Source organism: Thalia democratica, chromosome 2, assembly GCF_965202585.1.
Source record: "Thalia democratica chromosome 2, ktThaDemo2.hap1.1, whole genome shotgun sequence".
Lineage (NCBI taxonomy): Eukaryota > Metazoa > Chordata > Thaliacea > Salpida > Salpidae > Thalia > Thalia democratica.
In genome coordinates, this window is record NC_139166.1 from 15,499,454 (window position 1) to 15,525,969 (window position 26,516).

The 26,516-nt window shown below is 24.9% G+C and overlaps 1 protein-coding gene and 5 non-coding genes across 6 annotated transcripts in view; 5 read left to right on the forward strand and 1 right to left on the reverse strand.

The window, feature by feature from the left end:
* LOC145829184 (armadillo repeat-containing protein 3-like) overlaps nt 1–11,421 on the forward strand; it is a 46,494-nt gene extending 35,073 nt beyond the window's left edge. Inside the window, exons 16-24 of the mRNA XM_082936910.1 lie at nt 3,486–3,583; nt 4,164–4,211; nt 4,864–4,941; nt 6,271–6,335; nt 7,635–7,682; nt 7,910–8,021; nt 9,860–10,022; nt 10,297–10,378; nt 10,743–11,421. Coding sequence (XP_082793036.1) covers nt 3,486–3,583; nt 4,164–4,211; nt 4,864–4,941; nt 6,271–6,335; nt 7,635–7,682; nt 7,910–8,021; nt 9,860–10,022; nt 10,297–10,378; nt 10,743–10,849 — 801 coding nt within the window. The 3' untranslated portion in view covers nt 10,850–11,421. The remainder of the gene's footprint in view (nt 1–3,485; nt 3,584–4,163; nt 4,212–4,863; nt 4,942–6,270; nt 6,336–7,634; nt 7,683–7,909; nt 8,022–9,859; nt 10,023–10,296; nt 10,379–10,742) is intronic.
* Trnastop-uca (transfer RNA opal suppressor (anticodon UCA)) lies at nt 239–325 on the forward strand. Its single transcript has one exon. It is a non-coding gene; the product is annotated as a tRNA-Sec (tRNA).
* Nucleotides 3,131–3,203, reverse strand: Trnak-uuu (transfer RNA lysine (anticodon UUU)). Its single transcript has one exon. It is a non-coding gene; the product is annotated as a tRNA-Lys (tRNA).
* Trnaa-agc (transfer RNA alanine (anticodon AGC)) lies at nt 6,825–6,897 on the forward strand. The gene has a single exon. It is a non-coding gene; the product is annotated as a tRNA-Ala (tRNA).
* Nucleotides 8,574–8,645, forward strand: Trnaq-uug (transfer RNA glutamine (anticodon UUG)). Its single transcript has one exon. It is a non-coding gene; the product is annotated as a tRNA-Gln (tRNA).
* A 1,580-nt stretch (nt 11,422–13,001) lies between the features above and the next one.
* Trnak-uuu (transfer RNA lysine (anticodon UUU)) lies at nt 13,002–13,074 on the forward strand. The gene has a single exon. It is a non-coding gene; the product is annotated as a tRNA-Lys (tRNA).
* Nucleotides 13,075–26,516: the final 13,442 nt, after the last annotated feature.

Below are 26,516 nucleotides of genomic sequence, written 5' to 3' on the forward strand. Positions count from 1 at the left end.
CCCAAACTACTCGTGAGCCTGGCTAGCTCAGTCGGTAGAGCGTTGGACTTTTAACCCAACGGTCAGGGGTTCAAGTCCCCTGTCAGCCTCCTTTTTCAAAAATTTATTTTGAACCCAAGTTCTCTCAAATTATCAAGCTTTACCAATTAAGCTTCTCTCGTTTTGTGACGCAACCAACAAACGCTCGCATGCAAGCGAACCGACGCGTATAAATATCAAGTTTGTCATTTTACCTGTCGCCTGAACGAGCTTCAGTGGTCTGGTGTGCGGGCTTCAAACCCGTAGCTGATTAACGTCAGAGTGGTTCGGTTTCACCTTTCAGGCGCCATCATTTTTCTTGTTAATTTTATTTAATTTGTTGCTGACTTTTCTACCTTTCAGTCAAAACTTTTATTTACTTAACTTTATTTTCATTAACTTTAAAGTATCTATAAAATTTATATATATACATTTTTTACAGTTATGGTGTTGTTAGTCATTACTCTTAAAACTTAATTGAAAAACCTAAGAAAGTATCTGAATAAATTATAAGTTTGGTTAGTTATTTATTAACAGTATTTTTATTACGCTTTGTATCATTCAAGTTTAGAAAAAATTAATGTATTAAGAATTTTTTTCAAATGCTTTTCCATACTTCTACTACTTTAATTTTTGTTATCTTTTGAAAAACACAGCATTTTGAAAAAATTCGGCATTAATTATTGCTTTTAAAGAAATAAGACGCAGTGATTAAGCTTCACATAAATTACCATTATATCATAAAATGGTTTTAATCTTAGTAAGTATGTTTTAAATCAACTCTTTTCACTTACAACACTACGGCTTATAATTTATGTATGTATGGTACCAGCTTAAATACTTTACTTTCTTGCTTATTATCTACGTTCCTATAAATTTACTCTATTAAATTACTTTTATTTACAATTTTTATGCTTGCAATCGATTGCTACGTCACTAAAATCTTCATATGATTCGTTTCAAGTTATTTTGTTTCAATTTGTAAACTAAGAATCTTAGAATGTACTTATAGACAAAAATATAAAGTTATAGTATAAGAAATAATGACTAGCTTTTTAAGAATTTCTTTTTACAAAATAACTACTTTACTGTATACAAAATTATAAATAATGGTTTGAGTCAAAAGTTTCAACAAAACAACCTGAATTGTGAACGTTTGGAAACGATTTAAAATAAGTCTTTTTAAGCATGTTGATCTGTCTTTGTAGCAATTAAAATCTTGTTTTCTATATAAGATTTATGCCTCTAATTGTATAAGTAGATAAATTATATATGGATGAATTTTAAACTTATATACACCGGTTTTTTCCAGTCTAAAATAAATTGAAAATACTTCCAGCATTATAGTTATATATGCTCTTATGATTTATTTAGTTTAATTGTAACTTTTTGCTTCAAAATTTTCATTGCGTCACCACAATCTCAAACGCTCAATTTCAAATTTTATTTGATTTAGATTGAACAGAGTTTTATTAAAAGTTTTTATACGTATAATGTGTTTATATTATCGTTAAATGCATATATACATACCGGTAGATATTTAGTTATTTCTTTAGACAAAAATTAAATTTATATTTTTTTCTAGATGCTATTGTTAGCTTGTTGAAGAATGTACTTAAAATATTCGGAGTATTCTATACAAAATAAAATGTAGGAGTTAAATTTGTTGTTTAATGTTGAGCATTGCTACAAAAAACGTTTTTTAGTTTTAATCTAGAAATAACCTGGCTTAAGAATTATTTTTTTAAATTAGCATCTCTAACTAACTATACTTCAAAGCAAAAAGGCTTAAATCATCTTTAGTACTAAGATTGTTGAGGTAAATATGTTTTCAAATGCTAAATTTCAGTTAAACTGTGGCAATTAGTCGAATCAAGGTTTTAGTTTTTCAGGTAATACTATGAGTTTGTAGCTTAAATATAAGGGCTAGATTTTTTTTTCACGAGGTTATATATAAAATAATATAAGACTTAGTAGGTAGGTTTACATAATAAGTTGAAAGTTTTAACAAAATGAACCTAGAAGTTTGAACAATTTAAAGTTGTCTTAATAAAGGGATTGCTTATGGGTAATATGTAAAATAAGGTACAGAAATATATAGATTAGTAAGAAGTCAGATTATATTTATATTTTTATCTACAAGCTACAAAACAAAGACAAGTGATCACCACAGATTAAATACAAAACTATTAGCAATAAAAATGAACACAAATATACATTTCGATAACTAATGAGCTTATACCTAAATTTTAATAACAAACAGACTACATCTTATAAATAGACATTCCGAAGTATTTCAAGCTCACAATTTAACTTCCAAATGCCAATGTAATCAAAACGTTCTCTATTTTACAGAGAAAGTATATAATTTCTTTCTTTTCTGACGTACAGACTTGTTTGTTAGTTCAACGATAATTTGTATTAATTTTCGAAACTTTAAAGACGGAAATAATATTGTAGACAAAATACTTTTATTACCGTCTGGAATAAAGTGCGCTTTTCTGTTTAATGATTCCGCTTTTATGTTGGTTTATGATTTTCTTTTAGGTTTAAAGAATTAGCGTCGCCACTCATTATAAAATTTGTATTTTATGCAAGTCAAGTAAGAACTTTTTATTTATAAATGAGAATTCTGTAGGCAAATATTTTTTTTTTGATCATTAAACGCATTTGTACCGGTTAGCACCAGTCTAAAAATTCAGTGGAAATTTTAACACAAAACTGTTATAACAATAAGCTCATATAATATATTTAATTTTCTGTAACACTTTATACTTCAAAAAAAATGTTACGTCACTTCAACCTTCAAATGCTTAACTGCAATTTATTTATTCAAGTTCAAATATGCCAGAGTTTAAGTAAAAGTTTTTTAAACATTAAATTTTTCTAGAAGAAATGACAGATTTTTTGTTGAATTAAATACCAATTATGAAACTGTTCTAAACAAAAGTTAAGTTCGACTTAATCGTTTGGCTACCTAAAAAAATTAAACTCACTGAAGACATTTTTTAAATTACATTTTAAACAAAAAATGCTTATAGCCAAAAGTTTTTTTAAGTTTAGTACCAAGATTGCTGAAATAAATCAAAAGCAAAAATTTTTGAAAAGAAAGAGCCTGACAGGGGACTTGAACCCCTGACCGTTGGATTAAAAGTCCAACGCTCTACCGACTGAGCTAGCTAGGCTCATGGATATGATGGAATTATATCGTTTATAAACACAGAATACGTTCATTGTGACATAATAATTGAATTTTGTTTTGATTAGACTTTCTGTTTCAACTATTTTCACTCTAACTATGACTAGTTCAAATAGTTTTGCCGAAAATAAATTGAAGCTTGTAATCAACTTTATGTACTTTTCACTCATTCTCGCAAAATTTTGATATTATAAATGACAAATATTTAACAAACTATTTATACTTTGAAACACTAACTAGCCTTATAATGTTTTTTACAAATTCTCAGATAAGAAAAGGAGCCGAATTTATACCACTAGAAGTTCTTGGGAAACTGGAAATAAACGAAAAAAGAGCCGTTGTATTGGTTAACTACAAACTTGAAGAGTTAGTTTTTTTTTTATGAATGTTATAAAAAGATTTTCCAAATTTAAGGCTATCAAAATCTTTAAAAACTGTGCACACTTAAAATAAATTGAGAAAAACAGTTCCAAAAATAATAATTAATTTTAAATTTTTTTTGTAAAGTAGATTTTGTGGTTTTTCTTTTTTATTAAAATACATTTTAAAAGATTTTTTTTTAATTTGTTATACAGTTTAAATAAAATGATTGGCGACAAATAAGTAGAAAACTTAATGCAATCACTACTAGACAGTATAACAAAAACTGCATAAAAATATATGTTTCTTTGTTTTCTATAATAATAATACTTAGATAAATTTTATTTATAGAATTACTAAAACCTTTATTTAAGTTTATCTTCAAAAATAAAAAAAACTGCATTTTAAATTAAATAAGTTTCATTAAAAAAAAAAAAAGTTTAAAAGTTTTTAATACACTTTGATACAAAGTTGCCAACACAAACTTATAATTAAATTTTTTAACCACTCTTAGACTTATCTATGAAAATAAAGTTTAAGGTTTTAGTTTACTTCAAATATCTTTATCAATATAACTTTTTTTTAGTCCGGAAGAAAAGCCTGATGAATCAAATAGCAAAACTTCAGTTGTCGAGTTTGTTTATTTCTGCTGTTTATTTGTTTTATTCTGTTTTAAAGTTTTGTTTTCTAAATAAGTTATTTATTGTTTTTCGCTAAGTATGTCTATTTAATTTAAATACTTATACACATAATAAAAATAAATAATTATCTTTTTTTTCAGTTTTTTAGCTCAGTTTTAAGGTGTATGATACTCAGCTTTAGTATATATCAAAAGTCTATTGATTTTTATTTTTCTACAAAAATTTGTTTTTTTCTGATTTTGACAACTGCATCATATTGCATGATTGTAATTGTATAATTTTTACGCTTTAGTTTATTTTTATAAAAAATGTATAACACAAATCAGTCATCCAAAAAGTTTAGAAATTTATAAATAGAATTTTCGCTTGGCGTCCATAATTTAAACTTGCTAGGATAAAAACTTAGAAATTTTAACTTTTTATGCTAGATAATAATAACAGTTGTATTATATTAAAGAGAAGATATGTTTAAAAGAAGACACATTTCAAAGTCTATTAAAATAAATATATTTCTATATTATATAATATAACTATAACGTAAAATATTTCTATATTACATAAAAAAAAATTATTATATGAAGAAGAATACTCTCTCAAGTTAGTGAAAATATTTTCCTGCAAATAATATACATGTTTTTATTTTAGGGAGAAAAGAGTATCTCAAGTTATGGAAGAAACAAATAAACCAGACAGTAGAGCTCCGAGCAGAAGTACTCCTAGAAGGTATTACAAATATTAATATGCTATTTAAAAGTATACTTAGAATGTATTATAAGTTTTAAACTTAAATAATATCTAGAGGGTAAAATATTGATATTCTGTAAATGTAATGTTTATAAGTAGATTTAAAATAGTAATATTTTCTAAATTTAGTTTTATTGTAGTTATAATGCACCTATAATGTATAAAAAAGGTGTATATACAGTATAAGTTAAAACAAGTTATAACAAATAATACTATTATAAAGGTATGATACATCTAAAAGGTTTAAAAAAAAATGTTAATGTTATATGTAAAACTACACCTAAAAGGCAACATTGTATTTTTTTAATATGAAACTTAGAAGTACTTCTAGATTATAATAAAATAATTTGTATGTTTTTTATTAATGTAATATTTCAAAAATAAATAATTGATAAGTACTCCTATAAAATTAAAAAGCAATAATGAAATCTTTAAATGTTGTACATAAATGTAGTTCTAAATGTAGAAATTAGTTAAATTTATACAAGTATGATATTAAGAAGTACTTTTATATGACAAAATTTATTTGAAAATTTAGAATTAACTTTATTGTTAAGATTAAATATCGTAGTATTTGAATATAACTTAGTTAAATAGTTATTTTAACATTAAAATTGGAATCGAATATAAAAATTATTGATTTATTTATTTTTATTTGTATGTAGTTAAATATTTAAATAATTTTTAAAGCCTTGTTTTAGTACTAATTAACCTTAAAAACAGCCTATAAAATTGAATTATGAGATTGTTTAAAAATAATAAGCTTTTAGTTTCTTAAATTAATTCTAGCAATAAATTAAAAAAGCTTACATGTCTTCTATCTAAAAAAATCAAACAAAGTTTTAGTAATTTCTTTAGAAAAAACATTTTACTACTTTTCATAGTAAAGTTCTTTATTTTTGTTAAGTTGAGCAATCTTTTTTAGTTAAAAAAATTACTATATGTATAATTTATTTAATAAATGTCTAACATTCAGAACATTACTATGAAAATGTTTTTTAGATGTTTAATTTTACATGAGTGATCTGATTAAGTATACTGAATGTTTAGAACTTAAATGAATAATGATTATTTTTTGTTGATTAGTTTTTTACATTAATCTAATTCCAATAATCTAATTACTTTTAAAGTTATTGTTTTTACTTTAAAAGCCATTGTTCTATTTCAAATTTCTGCAGTAAGTTTCTAGAGAGTTGCAGTGAAAATATATTAAAGCTTTAAAACATTTTAAAATATTGATTGCTCTTTATTTAGGTAAAAAGTATAGTAGACTTATATTTTTAATGTTAGTAATTATTTTATTATTAGAAAAAGAAAAACTGACAAAGAAAAACAAATGCAAGAAGTTCAAGAAAGGTTACAAAGGGAAAAAGGTATTTATATTTATAGTTTATTTAAATTCAACATATTCTAATTTTATTTTGTAATACTGTATAATGTTTAAATGTTTTCAAACCTTAAATTTTACAGATAAATTACTTTGCTGAAATAACTTGATAACAAATTTATTTATATTATTTGCACTTCTTTTTGTTGTTGTATTTCATATAAGTCAAAGCTTTAAAAAATTAATAGTTATAAGTGCATGTTAAAGCTATGTTTTTAAATACTTAACAATTAAAGTACATACATACTTTAGTTTTATATCTGATCATTATCTACAAAAAAAAAGAAATATTTAAATATAACACACAAAAAAAATGCTGATATAAAACAAAAGTTTATTTATAAATTAATCAACTCATTTAGAACAAAACACTAAACGCTCCGTACAATAAGTATTTATACATCACAATGTCGATTTAAAGGTGTGAACTGGTTTTAAAAAATTTATAAACGCAATTATTCACACTCAGACGTGTGGGGGTGTAGCTCAGATGGTAGAGCGCGCGCTTAGCATGCGCGAGGTACCGGGATCGATGCCCGGCACCTCCACTTTTTTTCAATTAAATAATTTTGTTGCTTTTCGAAATTTCTGTACATTTTAATACTTTAATTCAATAGAGCTTTTAGGCAAAATAATTTTACACTTAGACGGTTTAAAAAGCTTATTAAAGTTTTTGGTTTAGTTTAATGTGCTAAATTCGAAATAAAACTTGCTTTTTACAAAGTTACTTTTTGTGATAATTAACAAAAATAGTGACTATGTTTATTTTTATCATTATTCAAGTTAAGCAAAAGCACTTTCTAGATTACATCTACTCAATTTTTTATTTACTTTGAAAAGTTTTTCGGGTTTTTTTAAGAAGTTTGTTATGAAAGAAAATCTACCAAATTTATTGATAGAATTAATATAAAAAATTAAATATACTTTTAAAGTTGCTTGACATAAGTTTCTATCATAAAAAATAAAATAAACATAGTTTTTGAACCTTGATCAGATATTGTGCTTTTGTAATTAGTAATGTAGTGCATTTTATGTACATTAGATGCAAACAAAACCCTCAATTTTAGTAAATTATAAAAAATATATCTACTTACTGTACATTAAAATAAAAAGCTAGAAAACAATATGTTTTTATGTATTTTAATATATATTATTAAGCTAAGTATTATATTTTAATAAAGATATATAAGACAAAATAGTTTTGGTATTCATTCTTATAGAAACATTTTTTATAAAAATAAGAATATTTTTGAAACATATTCTTATTAACATTTTTTATAAACAGAAGAAAAAGAAAGACTTGAACAAGAACAAAAAGAAGCGGAAAAAAGAGGTTTTCATTTATTATTTAGTATTCACTTTTATAATGGTTTTTATTGAGATTGAAATTCAGGTAAATACCGAACAGACCAAGTTATTATATTCTACTCAAATGCTTAAACTTACTTGATTAAATCAAAGCATGTTTGGTATTTTTTGAAATGATGTTTTTTAACATATAATTTTACTTAATACATTTCTATCCTGTTTTATTTTACTTATATAAATATATTTTTACAGAAAAAACTTATGTCGCACCATTAGATCACAACTTATCACAATATGTGAATGATGTCATCAAAAATATTGAACCAATACCAAGTTACAAAGAACAAGTTGTTGCCTTGGCACAGTTAGTTTATTTTATTAATATATTAATACTTTTTTATATTTTTTTTTTTAGTTTCAAAAAACAAAAGCTTTTATGCTAAGGCAAATATATTTTTCCATTAAATTATTATGAAATTATAATGAAATTATTACTCACAGCTTAGCGCAAAAGTGCTTGAATAAAAAAAACATTGCAGATAAAACTTAAGTTGCATATTTTATTATTTGAACTATTTATTTAAATGTGTGTTTTTGTTTTTATAACTTGTAATAAACTTTAAAAAAGCATAGTTTCAAAAGCTTGTTTTATAACAGTTTATTCAAGATATTCTGTTTGATACAACAGCTAATTATTATTTAATAAAAGTTTAAGTTGCTTAAAATTAGCATAAAGCTGAAATTAAAACTTCAGTATCTATCTAAAACAATTACTTGCATTAAATACACTCTACAATAGCTATCTAATTTACAAAGTAAGCTAAAACGAAGCCAATCTGTAAAACGTTTTATGAAGCAACACGTTTATGACGCAACTATGTAAGTATTTATACATAAAATATCGTGAGCTATCGTAGGTCCCGTGGTGTAATGGTTATCACACTGGACTTTGAATCCAGTAATCCGAGTTCAAATCTCGGCGGGACCTCTTTTTTAAAATTGTTATAATGGAAAATTACATTTAGAGCTTTTTATACATTAAATTTTAACAGTTCATTTTTTATAAGCTTATATAACTTTTAGTTCTATTTTAAAAAGTTTGTTTAATACTCAAAAAATCAATAAATCAAACAAATATTTTATCTACTTTTAAACGTTAATCTATAAAAGTGCTTAAAAATTGGTTTTAAATCACATTATACCTTCTATGCGAGCAAATTAAAATATAATAAATATTTAATTCAGTATAAATGTTTAAATATTGATACAAAAACTTTACTCAATCCTTTTTTTTTTATTAGATATTTTAAACAGGATTTTATTGTACACTGTACATAAATACAAATTTTTAAATTACTTAAAATTTCATTTATTACAAATGTTATATAGTTTATTAATGACTTGTCAAAACATTATTTAAGTTTTTTAGAAAGTCTAATTTCAACTTACTATAAATAGTTAAAACTTAAGATTGATGAACTGCCTTTTAAATATTTTTTTTTCAATTTATTGTACTAAAAAAGAGTATTTTAATGCTCTCAAAATATTTTGGAAATAAACAGCTTAAATTTTTACGGATGCAAATTAAAATCTTTGCATTTTTTATTAATAATACGGCTGGTTCAAAAACTAGTCAAATAGCATGTTTCTCATTAATTTTTGTTTTATTATGTGCATAAAAAATATTTGTTATTAAATTATTTTTATAATCGACTATAACTTTAAAATGCTTCAGATGCGTTGTTCCTTTAAATCTTTATTTATTCTTTTTTTAAATTTTAAACCTAGTTGCAGAAGTTTTTTACAATATTTTAAGGAAAACGGGTTTTTTAGCACTTTTAAGTTTAGACATTTAGGTTTAACTCTTTATAACATTAAACATATTTAAACTAGTCTCATACTTTCAGCTGATTTGATTTGATCAATTTTTTGAATATCATCAAATCAAAGCCAGTACATACTTTGTTTGAACCAAACAGATACGTTCCGTCATGCAAATCAAGTTTCTAAAATAACTCAAACTTACTTTTTTTCAGCTTTTATAAGCTATATTGTCGATAAAGAAAAAGATTTAAACGTTTAATATTATATGAGTAAACGCTAAAAAACAAATGTTTGCATGCTGTATAAAAACACCTTTCATATTGACTAATAACAGATGCTTTTTCTTATGCAAATTAATTTTAACCAATCAAATAACAGATACGTATCTTCATGCATGGGCGGTGAGGTGGAACGGGAAAGGTCACTAGAGTTCAACTGGCAAATTCACGTGGCCGAGCTGAAAGTTCAATATGGGTCAAATGTGGTGCCACTGGGCTCTATTAAGAGGGGAACTTATTTTCACAGGGCTCTGCTTTATAAGGTGATATTTTGTTTAACTAATTATATTTTATTTATATAAAGCTCTACTTAATAAAATTGTTTAGTTGTTGCTTAATTTGTTAAGCTTGATATATTTTGCACAAAATAAAGTAACTTATTTTTAGAACTTCGCAGTTATGCTTTATTTAATACAAAACTGTAGCAATAATGCTCACTTTATAGCAGTTCGTATTTTATACTTTTAAATGGTCATATCATAATAAATAACAAAACTAAAAACAAAATCACAATAAAAACTACAAATAATTTTCCAGGTATTAGCGGACCGCATAGGCATTCCTTGCACTTTAATAAGAGGCAACTACAATCTTGCTTGGAATGAAGTATTACTTTCAGGTAACAAAAAACTATATTATATTTATTTGTAAAAATAATATATACTAAGTATTACTTTTAGGTAATATTTAAACTCTAACATAATTATTTAATAAATTATATATACGAGATGATACTTTCAGGTAGTGTAAAATTATATGGTTTAATTAAATATTTAATATATCTAGCTGTTTATTTCAGGTAGTAAAAAACTGTATATTATAAAATTAGTAAATATATATTATACAAACGAAGTTTTACTTTCAGGTAGTATAAAAACTTATTTTAAAAGAAACTATATTTACACAGTATAAACTAATTGTTTTCAGGAATTATAAAATCACATAGAATAGACATATTTATTAATAATATAAATTACTTTCAGGTCCCGTGGGTTATCCCCCATCCAAATACGTCATAGACCTCATGCACGAACCTGGATTGTTGATGAGGACCTCGAGTCCCCAGGCCCACGTTTATCAGACCATATAAGGGCATATGTGGTACATATGTACTTATATGGTCATGAATGATACGTATGACCATATTTGGAAATTTATTTCAAGCACTTTTTGTTCGGTTATTTTTCTTTCTTTTTATTTGTGTTATTTTGATTAGTATCATAAAACTACAATTTTTTTGTTAAAATTTTTATAATTTATGTCATTTGATGTTGAGAAAAGTTAAAAGTTTTTTTGTCTTTTTAAAGGTATAAGTTCATCACATTAGTTTATAATACATTACAAGTGGACATGTTGCCATATAAGGTAATGACCAGACATGCCCATATATGGTAGATTATATTTCACATATTTATTGTGAGCATTTAGTTATACTACTTCGTTTTGTGCTGTTTAAAAAAGTTACAAGTTTTAAGCTTACAAATTACTACTTTGCCTGTTGGTTTTAATTTGTTTTAACTTGAAATTTACAGCTGAAACCTTTTAATTTTACTGATTTTAAGGAATTTGGTTCGGTTTAAATAACACTCAGTTTTGTTTAAGTTAGATAAACTTTTTTTAAATATGGTTTTCAAATAAAGATATGGATTTTTTACAATTGTATCTAGCACTGTGTATCTATTTTCTGAAACATTTTTGGCAATAATTTTTTTACATGTTTTGTTAAACTGTGGTTACTTGTTCATATTAAACTGTGTTTTAATAAATTCAAACTGTGTACTAAGATTTGTTTATAAATTCTATTTTTTCAGCACTTTATTTAAGGATTAAAAATTGAATAATGTAATGCAAGTTATAATACAGCTTACCGTTTTAAACTAACATATAATTTGTATTGAATTTATTAAATTGAACTCAATAAATTCTTACTGACTGAACTTACAAATACATGTTACGTCGATTTGAAAAATTTAGTCTAAGATTTAAAACTTTGAAGACTTTTAAAAAAGTTTTAAATACGTGCTACTAACTGAGTAATTGTTTTCTTTTTATTTGTTAAAGTTTTGAAAGGAACTCAGTTAAATAAAATTAATAATTTTCTTAATGTATATATATTTTAAGTACATATTTATTAGAAGTTTTACCTGACGAAAAAACTTTAAACTCAGTTAAATAAAAAAGTTATTAAATCTTATTAGTAAGTTTATTTTATCATATATTTTACAGTTTAATAATTTACTTTAAGTTTTGACCCATGCTTTGAATTTAAACTAACTGTGTAAAAAAATATTCTTAAGATGTAAACTTTTAGAGTAAAAGCTTTTACCTAAAAACTGATTAGACTTGCAAAGTTTGAAAACTATTTAATTAAAAGAATTAATAATAGATATTAACAATCTTAAATTCTAAATCTGAATAATTTAATGGTAACTTTTTCAAAACGACTGATAATTGTATTATAAACCGTTTTAAATGCGAACTTAAAAAGCGTGTTTATGAAGTATATTTCTTCTGATTAAATTTATAATTATACAAACAGTTTATGTAAGCACTCTGGGTATTTTGATTATTTCACATAATTAAATAGTTTTTAAGAATAATTTCAGTTCATTAATTTGTATAAAAGTAAAACAATTGTAATAACACAATGAAAATATTTTATTATTAACTTCCTTGAACTTTTAGTTTTAAATTCATACATTATATTAATAAGTCTAGTTATTTTAAACTTAGTTGTGTTTTAATTCTTGATCATGATATTTTTTAATGCAGTTGTTTATAGAACATTAATAGTATGTGTTTTTCGTATTACAAACAAATTTATTTTTATAAACTTAAATACTTTTGTTTTAGATGTAACAGAACTAGTGTAGTATTTTACAATCTATAGAAAAGTTAAGTTTAAAGCAGAAGTTCATTAGTTGATGAAAAGCAGTGTTGAGTAAGTAAAAAACAATAGTTTATTGTTTTATTTTTAATTTACCCCATATGTAGATATTTATTAAAAATTATTGTTTCAACATTTTATCCTAGCTTTTCAATAAAGTTATTTTAAGTAAATAGCTCATTTAAAGACATCTGCATATATCAAGTTGAAACAATAGCTCAAAAGCTATCAAATGCAAAGTAATCTTTGAGCAAATTTGTTTCAACATATTTCAATGAGTCTTATCCAAACAAAGTTTCAATTCACATCAGTAACACTTGTCTTTATAAACGCTGCAAATCAATTTCAACCGTGAGCCTGGCTAGCTCAGTCGGTAGAGCGTTGGACTTTTAATCCAACGGTCAGGGGTTCAAGTCCCCTGTCAGGCTCGTTTTGTAACTTTTCTTTTTAATCGAGCAATTGTGTCTTTGTATCTTTTGGTTATTGCTGGCTTCCAATTTATACACTTTCATTTCTGCAAGTTTTTTTTTTTTTGAGCAGTATAAACTTTCTTTTTATTATAACAACATACTTGTTCAATAAAAATGATATGTTCTAGGGTATTTACAACTCAAACATTTTTAATCAATAAAGTCTTTTTAATTTTATCAACACAACAAGTTTTTAATAAATGTAAATATCATAGCTAATATAGCTGACATAATAGTAAGCCACTTGTTTAAATATGATTTAAAGTAAAAACCATTCATTGAAAACAGCATATAAATTTTCACTACGGTTTTATTAGTCATGTATGTTTAAAACTGACATTTTTTTCCAAACAAACATTAAAATTGTTCTACCTTATGTATTTGATTATATTAGTTAGTAAAGTTTTATAGTTACCTAAAAAATAAACATATATAAGTCTTGCCTTATGCAAAAGTGCTGTGTAAATGTAGGCTGGTGAACACCAGTTAAAAATTGCATTCAATGAAATGTCCTTTGAACTGTACATTCAACATTTGTTTGTAACTTATTGTTACATATTCTATACAAATAGAGTGCTATAGTTTATTTTATTTAACAACAGCTGTTTCGAAAGACAGATAGTCAATCTCTTCAGGCTTCAACAAAATAAGAACAAGCACGTTTTAGGCAACTATTGATAAATACAAAATAACTATTCATGCGTAAAAAGAAAGTAAATGAAAGTAAAAAGAGAGAAAGAAAAAAGAGAGAGAAAGGAGAAATGCTTTTTGTTAATTATTTTGATTAGATTAAGTTAGCAATTAGAAAAATATATTGTATTGTAATTATAATAATAATAGTATCAGAATGTTTGATTATAGTTAAAGATTTTGGCAAAAAGATTGGCTTTAATTCTTAATATACATATTCTATAAAAATTTTCTTTCTTCAAAAGAATCGTTACGTCACTACCAAGTTTAAATGCTTGTATTTTTTAAGCGAAATTCATTTTGTGTAAAAAGTTAAAACTTTTGAATTTTTTTTGCATGATTCATTTGCTGTGATCAAAATCGGAATTAAAATTGTTTTCTATTAAAAACAATAAAAAGTAACTACAACAACATCACTGAGCAAAGTCACTTGTTTAAATATGAATAAGAGTGAAAATACTTTAATTTAATAGAACATGTTGATTATTTTTCAGTCTAAAATAAGTTAAGTTTAATGCAGAAGCTTATAAGATGTTTAAAAGCTTTGTTAAGTAAATTTGTAAAAAATAATTTTAAGGTAGATAAATAGTATAGATAGTTTTTCAATGTACACTAAACTTTTTATGCAATGATAATACGTTCAATCGGCATAAAAATTTTACTTTTGTATTTTTGAAATTTTATGTTATAGTTCAATTTCATTCAATTGATGACTAACGTTTATATATATTTACTAAAAATTATAGCACAAAGATGTGTATTAATTGGAAAGTAAACTTTACTCGTAACAGGCACATGTGTTATACTAGCGCAGGGGTCGGCAAACTACGGCCTGATTTATACTTTTCAGCTATAAACACAGCTTTCAAAACAATAAAAACAAATTGTCGATATAAAACTTATAACTAGGCTGTCAATTTAATATCTAGTTCTTACCAGTGCTTACTTATTTTATCTTATTTTTGGTTTAATTTTTTTTTTACCACGACCACTTTATATAAGTGCGGCCAGCAAAATACTTTATATGAAAAAGAATCTGCCGACCCGGGAGGCTTGAATGTGTCAGCCGAGTTTGTAGCAATACTAGTGGCAAAACATTCGACCACTTCATATTCATTGAACTTTTTTGTGGGCCGAACTGTTAGAGTCGGCGAACTGCGGCCCACGTGCCAAATGCGGCCATCAAAGACGGAATCTGCTGTCCGTGAACACTTTTTACACTAAATGTACCATTTAAAAATAATAAAAAGAAAACTTTTTGCTGTAAAACTCGCAATTAGGACTTAATAAACTCGCACGCCCTCTTTTATTGATTGTTTAAACATATTTTTGTTTAAATACAGTGTTTTTATATAACTTACAAAAACCATTTTAAAACAACTGCTGCCAGCGGAAAAAGAAATTCTGTAAAGTGCAGCTCGCGGCTTAAAAAGGCTGCCGACCCCTGAGTTAGGGTCGGGCTAAGGGTTGTAAGTCGCGTTTGGATAAGGACTAAAATAAAAAAATAAAGCACATTTTAATACAGTAGTGGCTAATACTCTTAAGTCTCCCGTCGATCCCTTTTATAGCGCTACACAGTTGTTTATCTTGATGCTGTATATTAATCTAATAATATGCAGCATTAAGAATAAAATTATCTTAAGGCTGCATATTAAAACGTAAGATGGTTTCCACCAGTACAAATTTGTATTTAGCGCTGCAGCCATGATGATGTACATTCAACCAGCATTAGCTTATGTTTTTATTCATATATATATTGATTATTTTTGATTAAAAACTGTGTGGACGTCACTACAAAGTTCAGATGCAAATTTTGAACGAAAAATTTTTTGTGTGTAAAAAAGTTAAGGCGTTTGAGTTAAAAGATTTCGCATGAGCTTATTTGCTTTTCTCGAAGTCAGAATTAAATTGAAATATTTAATCGTTAAAAAAAGATTTGACAAAAACACTAAATAAAGTCGCTTGCTTAAGTATGTATAAGAATGAAAATATTCGTTGCAATTAGCATAACAATTTTATTTTAGAGTTTCAAACCTACTATGTTTAAAACAGTCATGTTATTCATGAAAAATTTAAATTCATTAAATTCACAACTAACGCTTAAATTTACTATTATAAATTTTTTTATATAAGATGTGCACACAGTTGCTAATAAAATCTTATTTTTAAAATGCAATGCAAAAATAATTGACTTATAGTTGTTAATAAATTTTAGTCCGGTTTTCACCAGTTAAAATTAGCATTCAACGACAGCGGACAAAAAATATATTCCTTATAAGCAAAAGCCAGCTTCTATTTTCTACCTTACAAATTGTTTTTCCAACAAAATAATCATCACGTCACTAAACAGTTTAGATATACTTAACTTGCGAATTTTTTTGTGTAAAAATGTGGTTTTCAGTGAAGTTTTTTGAGAAAGTACAATATCATTACGGTATCTACAGTCCGTAAAATGCATGGATTTTAAATAAAGCCCATACTAAAATGAAATCTCTGTTAAGCACAAAAAATATCCAGCAGCATATAAAGTTCTATGCTTGATAAACTGGTTTATATAAGTAAAAATTTAAAGCTAAACTAGCCATTACGGAACCATTAAGCGAAAAAGATTGCTTGTAATTTGTTTTTATTCTATAAGATATTTATTCTTTAAAAAAGGATATTTATTCTTTTACAAAACTTCATTACTAAGTTTAGATGCATTTTTATGCGAATTTTTCTGTTTGAAACAGTTGTGATTTTGATTTTTTAAAAATTGCATGAGTTTATTGCTGTATATTTGAAATCAGAAGCCAAGTTAAAAGGTTTGCTCTAAAAACAACTTGTACTTGTAACACTTGCAAATGAAAAATAAGTTTAATAAATTAAAACTATACTCTAATAAAGCCAATGTTTCGCAAACAGTATTTCGCTCAATGGGCTCATCAATGTAAATAGAATAAACATTGAAGGCACAAAGAAGATAGTAGTAGTAAACATTAACTATTGGCTTAAAGGTTCAAAATAAATACTTTATATATTTCTTTAAAATGAAAGAATATTAAGATTTTTATAGCTTTTGCAAAGCTTTTACGGTACACAGATAACAATCACTACCTAATTCGCTCATCAATAAAATGTAAATCCGGTCTACACCACTTCAAATTTTTGAAAGATTAGACTACACAATAAGCACTAAATTGATAGTAACTTATTTTATGCTCTATAAATTAATCTTTTTATTAAAATAATCATTACGTCACTAAAAGTTCAAATGTACTTTACAAGCAAATATTTTTGTATAAAAAAGTTGTAACTTATTTGAAACTTTGAAGTGCACAATTCTTAATTTACTAAAATTTAATTACACCTATTTTGTTAAAGAGAATAAACGGTTGGAAATTATAATCCAGCCAGCAACAAACAAAACAAAATTAAATTATGTATACAGATTTTTTGATGCGTATCAAAGTGTCACATTCAGATGTCAATTACTATTTTGCAAGAAGGGAAGGAAAAGTCTGTTAGAATTTAACTACATTCTTATTTGGTAAATTTGTATGATCCAATACAATAGCATGCTTAGTTTTATTTTGCTAAACATAAAAGTTATTAAATATATACAGTTTTTAGGACATTTATTTAATACCTGTCGGAATTTAAGGTTTGTAGGCAATTATAGAAACTAGGAAAGCTATCACAACTGCCGAGTTATTTTTTTAAGAAAATAAAAACTTATATAATATATAATGTCAATATTAAAAGTTTAATAAAACTAGAATGTCGTTTTAATTGCATTTTCAGAAATATTACACAGCTTATCAAACTACAATCAGAGTATTCATAAAACTTAAACAAAAAAACCAGAAAGTAAAAATACTAAGTTTAAAGTTATTATCAAAACCCTAGGCATTTAGTTTACTCCGGCTAAAATGTTAATATTAAATTTTCAAAACGGTAAATCGTAAGCCACTTACAGAAACACGCAAGAAAAAGAGCAAGGAGATGTGTTGACCATTTGCAAAGGGAATAAATTGTAAGTGACAATCTGTGCAAGATTTCAAAACCTGTGTGGTTCTTTAAAGAATTCGGGTTATCTATCTTTTTATCTATCACCTTTGTAGTTAGTATGTTAGTACTTAATTCTTATTGGTTAGAAAGTCACCTTGAAGTCGCAAAATTTGTGAACATGGCTTCGTGAGTGGTTGAAAATTTTATAAAAATTTTAAAAATGTATTACATTTTTTAGTTTTTATAACTTGTGCGGAATCTTAATTTGCAAGCTACATATGGAAACAGTCATGAGATAAGAGCTGAAAAATGTGCTGACTTCTGGCAAAGGGGAATAAATTGCAAGTAGCAATCAGCAAAATTGTTCAAAACCGGTGTGGTTGCATTAAATAATTTTGAATTGTTTATTGTTTGATCAATAACCCTGGTTGTTAGTTAGTTGGAAATTAATTTTTAATGTTTAGAAAGCCACCTTGAAATCGCTAATTTTATGAACATAGCCTCGAGCGAGATTAGAAAATTTATGAAAGATTTAATAATTTTCATAAGATTTAGTCTTTAAAATTTGTGCGGCCTACTAGTTGTAAGAATTTAACCAAATTGAGTTTAAAAAATTTTTACTTTTTTTTTTTGTTATTTGTAAAGAATGCTAAAAGGTGACAAAAACAATTTTAAATGTTGCCTAATTACTAAATTTTTGCTATAACGTTTTACTATAAAATTTTATTATGTTTTAGTGTTTTTCAAACAAGCAAATGTGCACAGATGATTAAACAAAAAATTATTTAAAATTTTAATTTTTTAATACTTCAAACTTAGGATACTATAAAAAGTAATAAATTTTTTTCACAGACATAAATTTTACTTATTAAACTATTGACGAAAGTTGTTTTCTTTTTCTTTTTATTCAAAGTTTATTATTTTTCTATTTTGTTATTTTAGTCTACCTTAATTGTCTAACATACAAAAAAAAGTTTAATTGGTTTTAGCTGATATATACAAACAACGTAAATAGATAAATAGACATTATTTCCCATTTATAAACAACAACTATCAAAGAGAAGTTTTATTGTGCTTAATAAGTTTACGAATTTGTAGTTATATTTTTAGTTATACTAATTTGTAGTATAATATACAATTACACTTTTGTATGAAAGAAACAATAGTATGTAAATAGTATAAATGGTTTAACATAAAGAAAATTTAATTTTGAACAGTTAGCTAAACTTACTTTATTCAATCATTATACTATAAAAACTAACTAAATTCATTTTCACTTAGATAACAGGTGTTACTCATCAAAGGCCATCATCAAATGCTCTGTAATTTTTCCACATTTTTCTGATATAGAGAAAAAAAACACAATTTCATGCTTTTAAGTGTCATTTTATCAAGTAGTTCAAAGTTGATCAATTTTCGTTTGCTTAATCTTACTTTTATGGGATGCAAAAATTAAAAAAAAAAGAATATAAATTGGTATTGGCATTTAACTTTTGAATGTTTAAACTGTCTGACCACACAACTTTTAATAAGCATTAATTGATGTGAAAAGTTAAAAATTCTGCTTCCCCGCTGTAGCTATGCATGTTTGCCGGTGGTAGATAACGCACAACTTTATTTGTACCTTTTATCTATTTTTTTACTACCGATTTGAGCATGTCAACTTCGTTTTAGTTCTTGTATCTTTTGTTTAGTCACATTTTTAGATTTGATCTGATTAAGAACAAGTATTATGACGTCACAACCATCAAAGGGCTCGTACAAAACTTAATCAATTTCACATTGTTGATAGACATCGGAGAAACGTTTTCACGTACTTCACGTAAAAATCAACTTTGATAAAACATACAATGATAATATTAACTATCAGTAAAAACGCGTGATAAACTGTATTATCAACATTTTTTTACTTTTAAATTGCCAAACAATACTAAGTGAATGATTAAGTGTTTCTTGTTTTATTAAAATCTTTTAGTAAAACGTTTTAAACTAAATCTAGAGCTTGCAGGACTCAATATTTGTTTAAACAAAACAATTAAGAAAAAAAATCACGGAAATTTTCTAGCCGCGGAAATTTATAGAAGTTAACCAATATAAACTTATACAGATTTCTATGAACAACAAAAAAAGATGTGGAAACTTTTAATGTAAAGATTTGCTATAGTGTATTTGAAATTGAAATTAATGTATTTAAACCAAGATTTGTTTATTTGTCGTTTTTGCTCTTAAACTTTTTTTTTTATAATATTTTCCTCACATATTGAACTTGCATTTTAGAAATAATTTCTGTATAAGTCGTTTTAAAATTGTAAATTACTTTTTGTTAGTTAACACAGTTGTTTTATAACTTCAATAAGGTAAAAAGTTGTATTAAACCATTTTAGAATTTTGTACCAACTTATATTTATAAAATTAGGTAAATAAATAATTTTTTGCAAACAAAAAAAAAACCTAATTGTTTTGTGTAACAACAAACTTTCATTACAATTTATTAAAACTTAACACCCTAATGACCTCGTATAAGTTTATGTGAACAATTATTAACCCTTAATGTTTTGTTTAGCAACAAACTTTATGGATACATGTCTGAACTTAACACGTTTAGTTTTGTCGAAATATTTACGTACGCAACAAGAATGCGAGTAGCTTAGCAGAAAATAAAATACGATCGTATAATTTGTGTATGGTAACAAAATTTAAGGACATACTGATTGAATTAAAAAATTATTTGGAAAACTTATTGATATTATGGATATTTGTGATACATGTAAATTAAAAGTTTTGACAGTCAATTTTACCATTTGTATATTTTTTATAGATTACAAACTTAAGAAGATAATCTTATTTTCATTATAGTTAAGAAACAAAGAAAGAAGTAAATAGAGTAGATACCACATACGTGCATTATAGAAAGAAGCATCATATTGAAACTCTTTTAGTGAAACTACTTAATTTTTATTAAACATTTGATTCCAATGATCGATTAACAGTTACTAATTTATCGATAAGTCAATGTTTAAATTATTTTTATTTAATTTTATTTTTTCAAGTCAAGAATGACCTATTTCCGAGTTTTAACAAAAAAATTTGATCATAGTTTAAATATCTATAAGATTAAATATCATAACGAACTTGAACTAGTCAATCAAGTTTCAAGATTAACTTTACGATATTAGTAAATAATAATTTTTCAAGTTAACCAAGTAGTAGTTTACTAAGTCAAAAACTGCAAAAATTTAATAATTGAAAATTAAAATAATAAATAATTTTCATTTCATCAAACATCAAGCTTTATTAGATAACTAATTAAACTGAATCGCTTTACAAAGTATTATAATGTTTTTGTAAATATTTATTAAAACAAATTAGTTAAAAATTAGTATTAAAATTACTTTAAAATTTTTGGTTATAATTTTAGAGCAGTAAATCAGGTTCTCAAAAAAGAATACAGTTAAAAATAATGTTTTCCTATAAAACATTACTAAACTTAAGATAAATAAAGTTAAAATTGTTGAAAAACTAATGTTGAAAACAACCGTTTATTGCAAAGAACTATTCCCTTTACATCTTAAACAACTAATAAGTTATACAAACTTTTATAACAAAATATATGCAATACTTTTCCCACTTAGGACTTATTTTTTACCAGTAATAATTTATCATTAATTCAAGTTTAATCAAGAAAGTTTCATTTATCTAGTTATACGAGGAAAAACTAAGACTGTCCGGTTTTATTTGTAAAACCTGTTTTTTTTAAATAAGTTTTTGAAAATTATCAATACAAACAATCCTTTTGATTTTCATAATATGACTCACTCTTTTTAGGTTAGTGTTATCTTTATTTTTTGACATTTAAAACAGTACAAACTAATTACAAGCTACATTAAACATAAATAAATTTTGTTTATATTAAAACTTAAGTGTGTCTTTTCTTAATCGTTTTTAGATAATAAAGTTAAGTAAAGTTTGTAAACTTTGAATATAAATTTAAACTAGCAAAAGAAGTAAAACAATAATGTGAAAAATTTATTATTGCGGGAGTCTTTAACAAAAATCTAGTATCACTGCTAAATGAAAAATTTATTTGTGAGAAATAGAATTCAACGAACAACACTTAACCCTAAACGTCTAATCATTTTAAGCTACTAAAAAATTGCCTAACATATTTAAAATTATCAAAACTTCTTAATAAATTTTGATCAAAATAACTTTCATTAAAGAAATTTTTAAAATCTATGTATTTATACATTGCCTGTTAAGTAATCATTTACCAAGCGACTAGTAAGTGGGCCGCGAATAATTACCAGACATCTGATAGCCGTGGTGCAATCCAGTACTCCCATGGTGAACGTAGTAAGGGTAAACACTCGTTTGAGGTTGGTTGTGTGGAAGAAAATTCATAAACGGAGGATGAACCATGGGATGAAGGTTTGGAGTTCCTGGTTGATGTTGATTGTAATTGTTTCTCATCATTATTTTAGCAGACATCCCTTGAAATCCTAAAATATAATTTAAGTTATTTTAATAACTCTTTTCTTAATATCTATTTTAACTACTGGTCAATTTTTCAATCATAGTTGAGTTTTGTTAATTTTAAAAATTAATTGTTAATTTCTGCTGTTACAACTTTTTCGAAACAAAAATAAAGTTAATAATAGATAATTATACTTTTTTTTTGTATATATTCATACAGCTAATTAGCTTCTCAATTATAAGTCAAATATTAGTAACATAAAAATAGTTTATGTATTGTACAAAATAATCCGATTTACCTTGAAACCTACTCGCTATAGGATATCTTAATTGATGTCCTGAATTAAATCCACTGTTTACTTGTATCTGGTCTTGAGAGGGAACGTTCATCATTTGCTTTGAGGCTTTATAAAATAAAGGTTTTTTTTACGCAGCTTATAAACAAGTAGTTATTAATAAGTCATTCTGTCGATAAGTACATTAAAAACTATTTTTTTGTTTTAAGAAAAAAATAGACGACATTTAAGTTGTGTTTTTTTTAATGAATATACGGGTTTAACAAACAATAGTTATTGAAACTTAATAAAAGCAAGATAAAATGTTTTAAAGTAGCTGTATAAAAAGTAACCTGCTCTATAACGTTGATCGATCATTGGCTGTACAATTCTCCTACGAGCATTAATAAACCTGTAAAAGAAAAAAATAAGGACTTGTATCAAATAATGTTAAAACTTAAAAATTCCTCAGTAAAAAGCATTATCTACATTTCTACAATCTTTTTTTGATAAACATACTTTATTCAAACCTAAAATCACTTTTTTTTTAAATTTATTACTTTTATTAACTGAAGATTTTTAAATATCTACATGTTAGCTTTGCGCAGATATATCTCATACATTAAAAAGACCCAAGTTTAATTTTTTAAAGGAAAATATTAAAATAATATAAGTAAAATTTAAAAAAAAGTATAAATAAAATTCGTTATAATGAAAAACAGCTTAAATAATTTTAACTGTTACTAGCTGCATTTGACTTTTATTATTCTCTTATTTTAATTATAGTTACTTCGTTACTTTATAAGTTTGTAAAATCCTATCTCTCGTTAGCTTTTTAGTCTACTGATGAGACCTGCTCGAAATATATATTTAGTTGACTGGTTTGTGCTACAGTGCTAAATTGATAATCTTTTGCATTTAATTTTGCTTAAAATTCATATAGTATACATACTACGAAAGTTAATTATATAACTAACCAGCTAGCTATTTGTTTTAATGTCAGACCGGTTTGTCTTGCTAAAATGTTCTTCTGCGCTTCTAATGGATAAGGATTCTAAATTGATTATATATAAAATTTAAAACAACTATAATATAATCTTAGTGAAATCTAGTCAATTAATGCTTCATTTACAAAATGTATACACGTCTTATGTTCTTAAGATTTTAAAGCATAGTATTTTTAAGTAAAAAGTATAGTTTTAGATATAAGTAATATGTTAAAAAAGTACGGTTTTTATAAATAGAAATGAATAACTTAGAATTAAATAATCGAGAAGAATCGAAAAAAGACCAAGAACTTTTAAAATATTTTAAAGTTCTTTTGTTTTTTTTTAAACACAAAACTTTAAAATTTATATTTAGTTATGTATTTATCACTAACTTTTTTAAGATTTAAATTCCGTTGCGTTTAAATGAGTTTTTATAATCAATTAGTAATAACTAATAACAAATATAAACTTCTTTAAAAATTTTAATTTACAAGTTAAAATGAAGGTTATGAAAAAAGAGATATGATTGAAGTTGAGATGTAATGTTAAAACTACGTGGCAGTTTCAATATTTCCCGTGTAAGGCAGTACTTATAAGTTTAATTTGTAACTAACAGTCAAGTTTTTAAAAAGCCATGTTCTCAAGATAGTTTTTGTCGATTCTGAAAAAGCTACTCGTGGTTTTCTTAGTTGGTTTTCTACTCTTCCGCTTATGGAACCTTCACTGATTTCAGAAAGTGTTGATCCTTCAAATTTATTACCTAAAAGTTAACAAGTATAAATATAGTCTATTTCATTATATTAGTACCAATTTCATAGTATAAACATTACTTAAAACTCATGTTTTGTGTAATTATTTTAGAAAATCTAAAAAAAAAATAATCTGTTGGACAAAAATAACAAAACTTGTTCAATACAAAATCACAAGAAAAAAAATTTTAATTACACTTTTTTAAGTCAGTTAAAATGATAAAAACTTATTGGTTATTTCAATTGTGCGGAAGACTTAAAAATCAACCAAGATATTTTTTGAAGAATTTAATTAAAGATAATTTGTAGAAAACTTCGACATAACTTTTACTAATGTTTTGCACAAAAATATGAAAAGCCTTATAGAAATTCTGATTCGTTTAGAGATTAATATTAAAAAAAGACACAAAACAAAGATTAATGTTTTTACAAAACTAAGAAAACACAGTTTAAGTCTGCTTAAGTACTAATTAAACTAGTACAGTATGTATATTATTATTTGTTTCTAAAAAAAGTAAAGATTTTGTTCACAAATTGGAAAAAATTCCTCAAAAAATGACATAGAATGTCAAAAAGCAAAAAATGTATTGACTGTTGAAGAATTTTTCTAATACTTTTTTTTAACTTTAACAACAACTTGAACTTTTTTTAAAAACTTTTGTTTAAATGATCACTTTTTTTTAATGGACATAAGTTTATACCATTTTTATCATCAAATTATTAGTTTAATTGTTGAAAATGTTTCAAGTATTGTTTTTGCTATGTGTATAGTAGTATTTAGGGTTTTCAACATGTCGTAATTTTTTTTCTGATAAATAAAATAACTTAAGTTTCGAAGCAATTAACAAAAGATTAATATAAAGAGTACAAATTAATTGATTTTTTGATTGTAAAAAAAAGTTTGTTTTAAAATAAGTTTTTCTATAAGTTTAACATTTTAAACTTTTAGGTAAGTCAGCTTAAATGATAGGCAAAAAATACAATATAAAATTCGATTAATATATGATTAATATATAAGTTTACAAAACAACGTAGATTTTATATAGCTAAAATTTAGTTTCATTCAATTTTTTAACTAAAAAGTATTCCAAACAAGTATTAGCTTAGCATTATATGTGCTATAAGATTCAAATATACTTTGCTGCGTTAAAGGTTTATCACTGCTAGTAGTTTTTGAAAACTTATAATCACCTCGAAAGACTTGTTGTGGTTCTGATGCTGTCGTAACAAATTCTTCTGAATGACCATTTGTTGAAGAGAGAAGCTTTAAAATATATTTAGCTATCAAACATGTAAAACTTTATCTAGATCAATTATTGGTACGTAACTATTTATGTCAAACTTGTTAAGAACTGTAAACAAAAGTTAATTTTAATTGACCTTGATGTTTTTGTTATGATATTATTATTATCTTTTTAAACGTTATATTAATCAAGTTAGCTTGACTTTAAAGTTAAGTTTTATCTTTACCGAATGTGGGAACATATGGTCTTATAAAGCAAATTAAACTCACTTATTATGGAGAGTAATAGAAAAGCTTTACTTTTTTATTAAGTTAGTCTAATATATGTGTTTTAAAATACTTTAGATAAACGTTTTTCAGAATTATTAACTCCCTAAAAGCAATATTAACACATGCTCATACAAGTTACTTATTTTGAAATTTCAGTAAAAAACTAAAAAAATGTAGATGCTTTGTTAATACTGAAAATCATAATTTTAGTTTAAACCTGATATTCTGCATTTTCATCCGTCGATGGTAGTTTTTTGTTGCTAAGGTCTAATGAGCTATTACCGGGAATAGTTGACTCACATCTAGAGTTAACGTCATTTTCAAAACTCCCTGGAAATCGCTTTTCCAATGATGGAATCCTACTTGAAGTAATGTGTTCAAATTTTAGTGTTTTTCTAAAACGGGTGCTGTAATTTGATGTGATATTTTTACATATATCTTCAACCTGAAAATTTAAATTCTTTAGTATGTATATAATTTGAAGTCAATCTAGTTTTAAAACTATAACAACTTTTAATTTTAAAAGTTGTTATTTATATTGAGACATAAATTTGAATTGTTTGGTTTAAATTTCTATCAAAAAACTAAAGCTGTTTTGTAATAATTTTAATTAATAACTAGACAATTGATAAAGTTGTTTATTTAAACTTATTAATAATTAACTTACTCTTTCTAATTCTATTAACTGGTTTTGAAGCACAGTAATTGCAAGAACCATCTG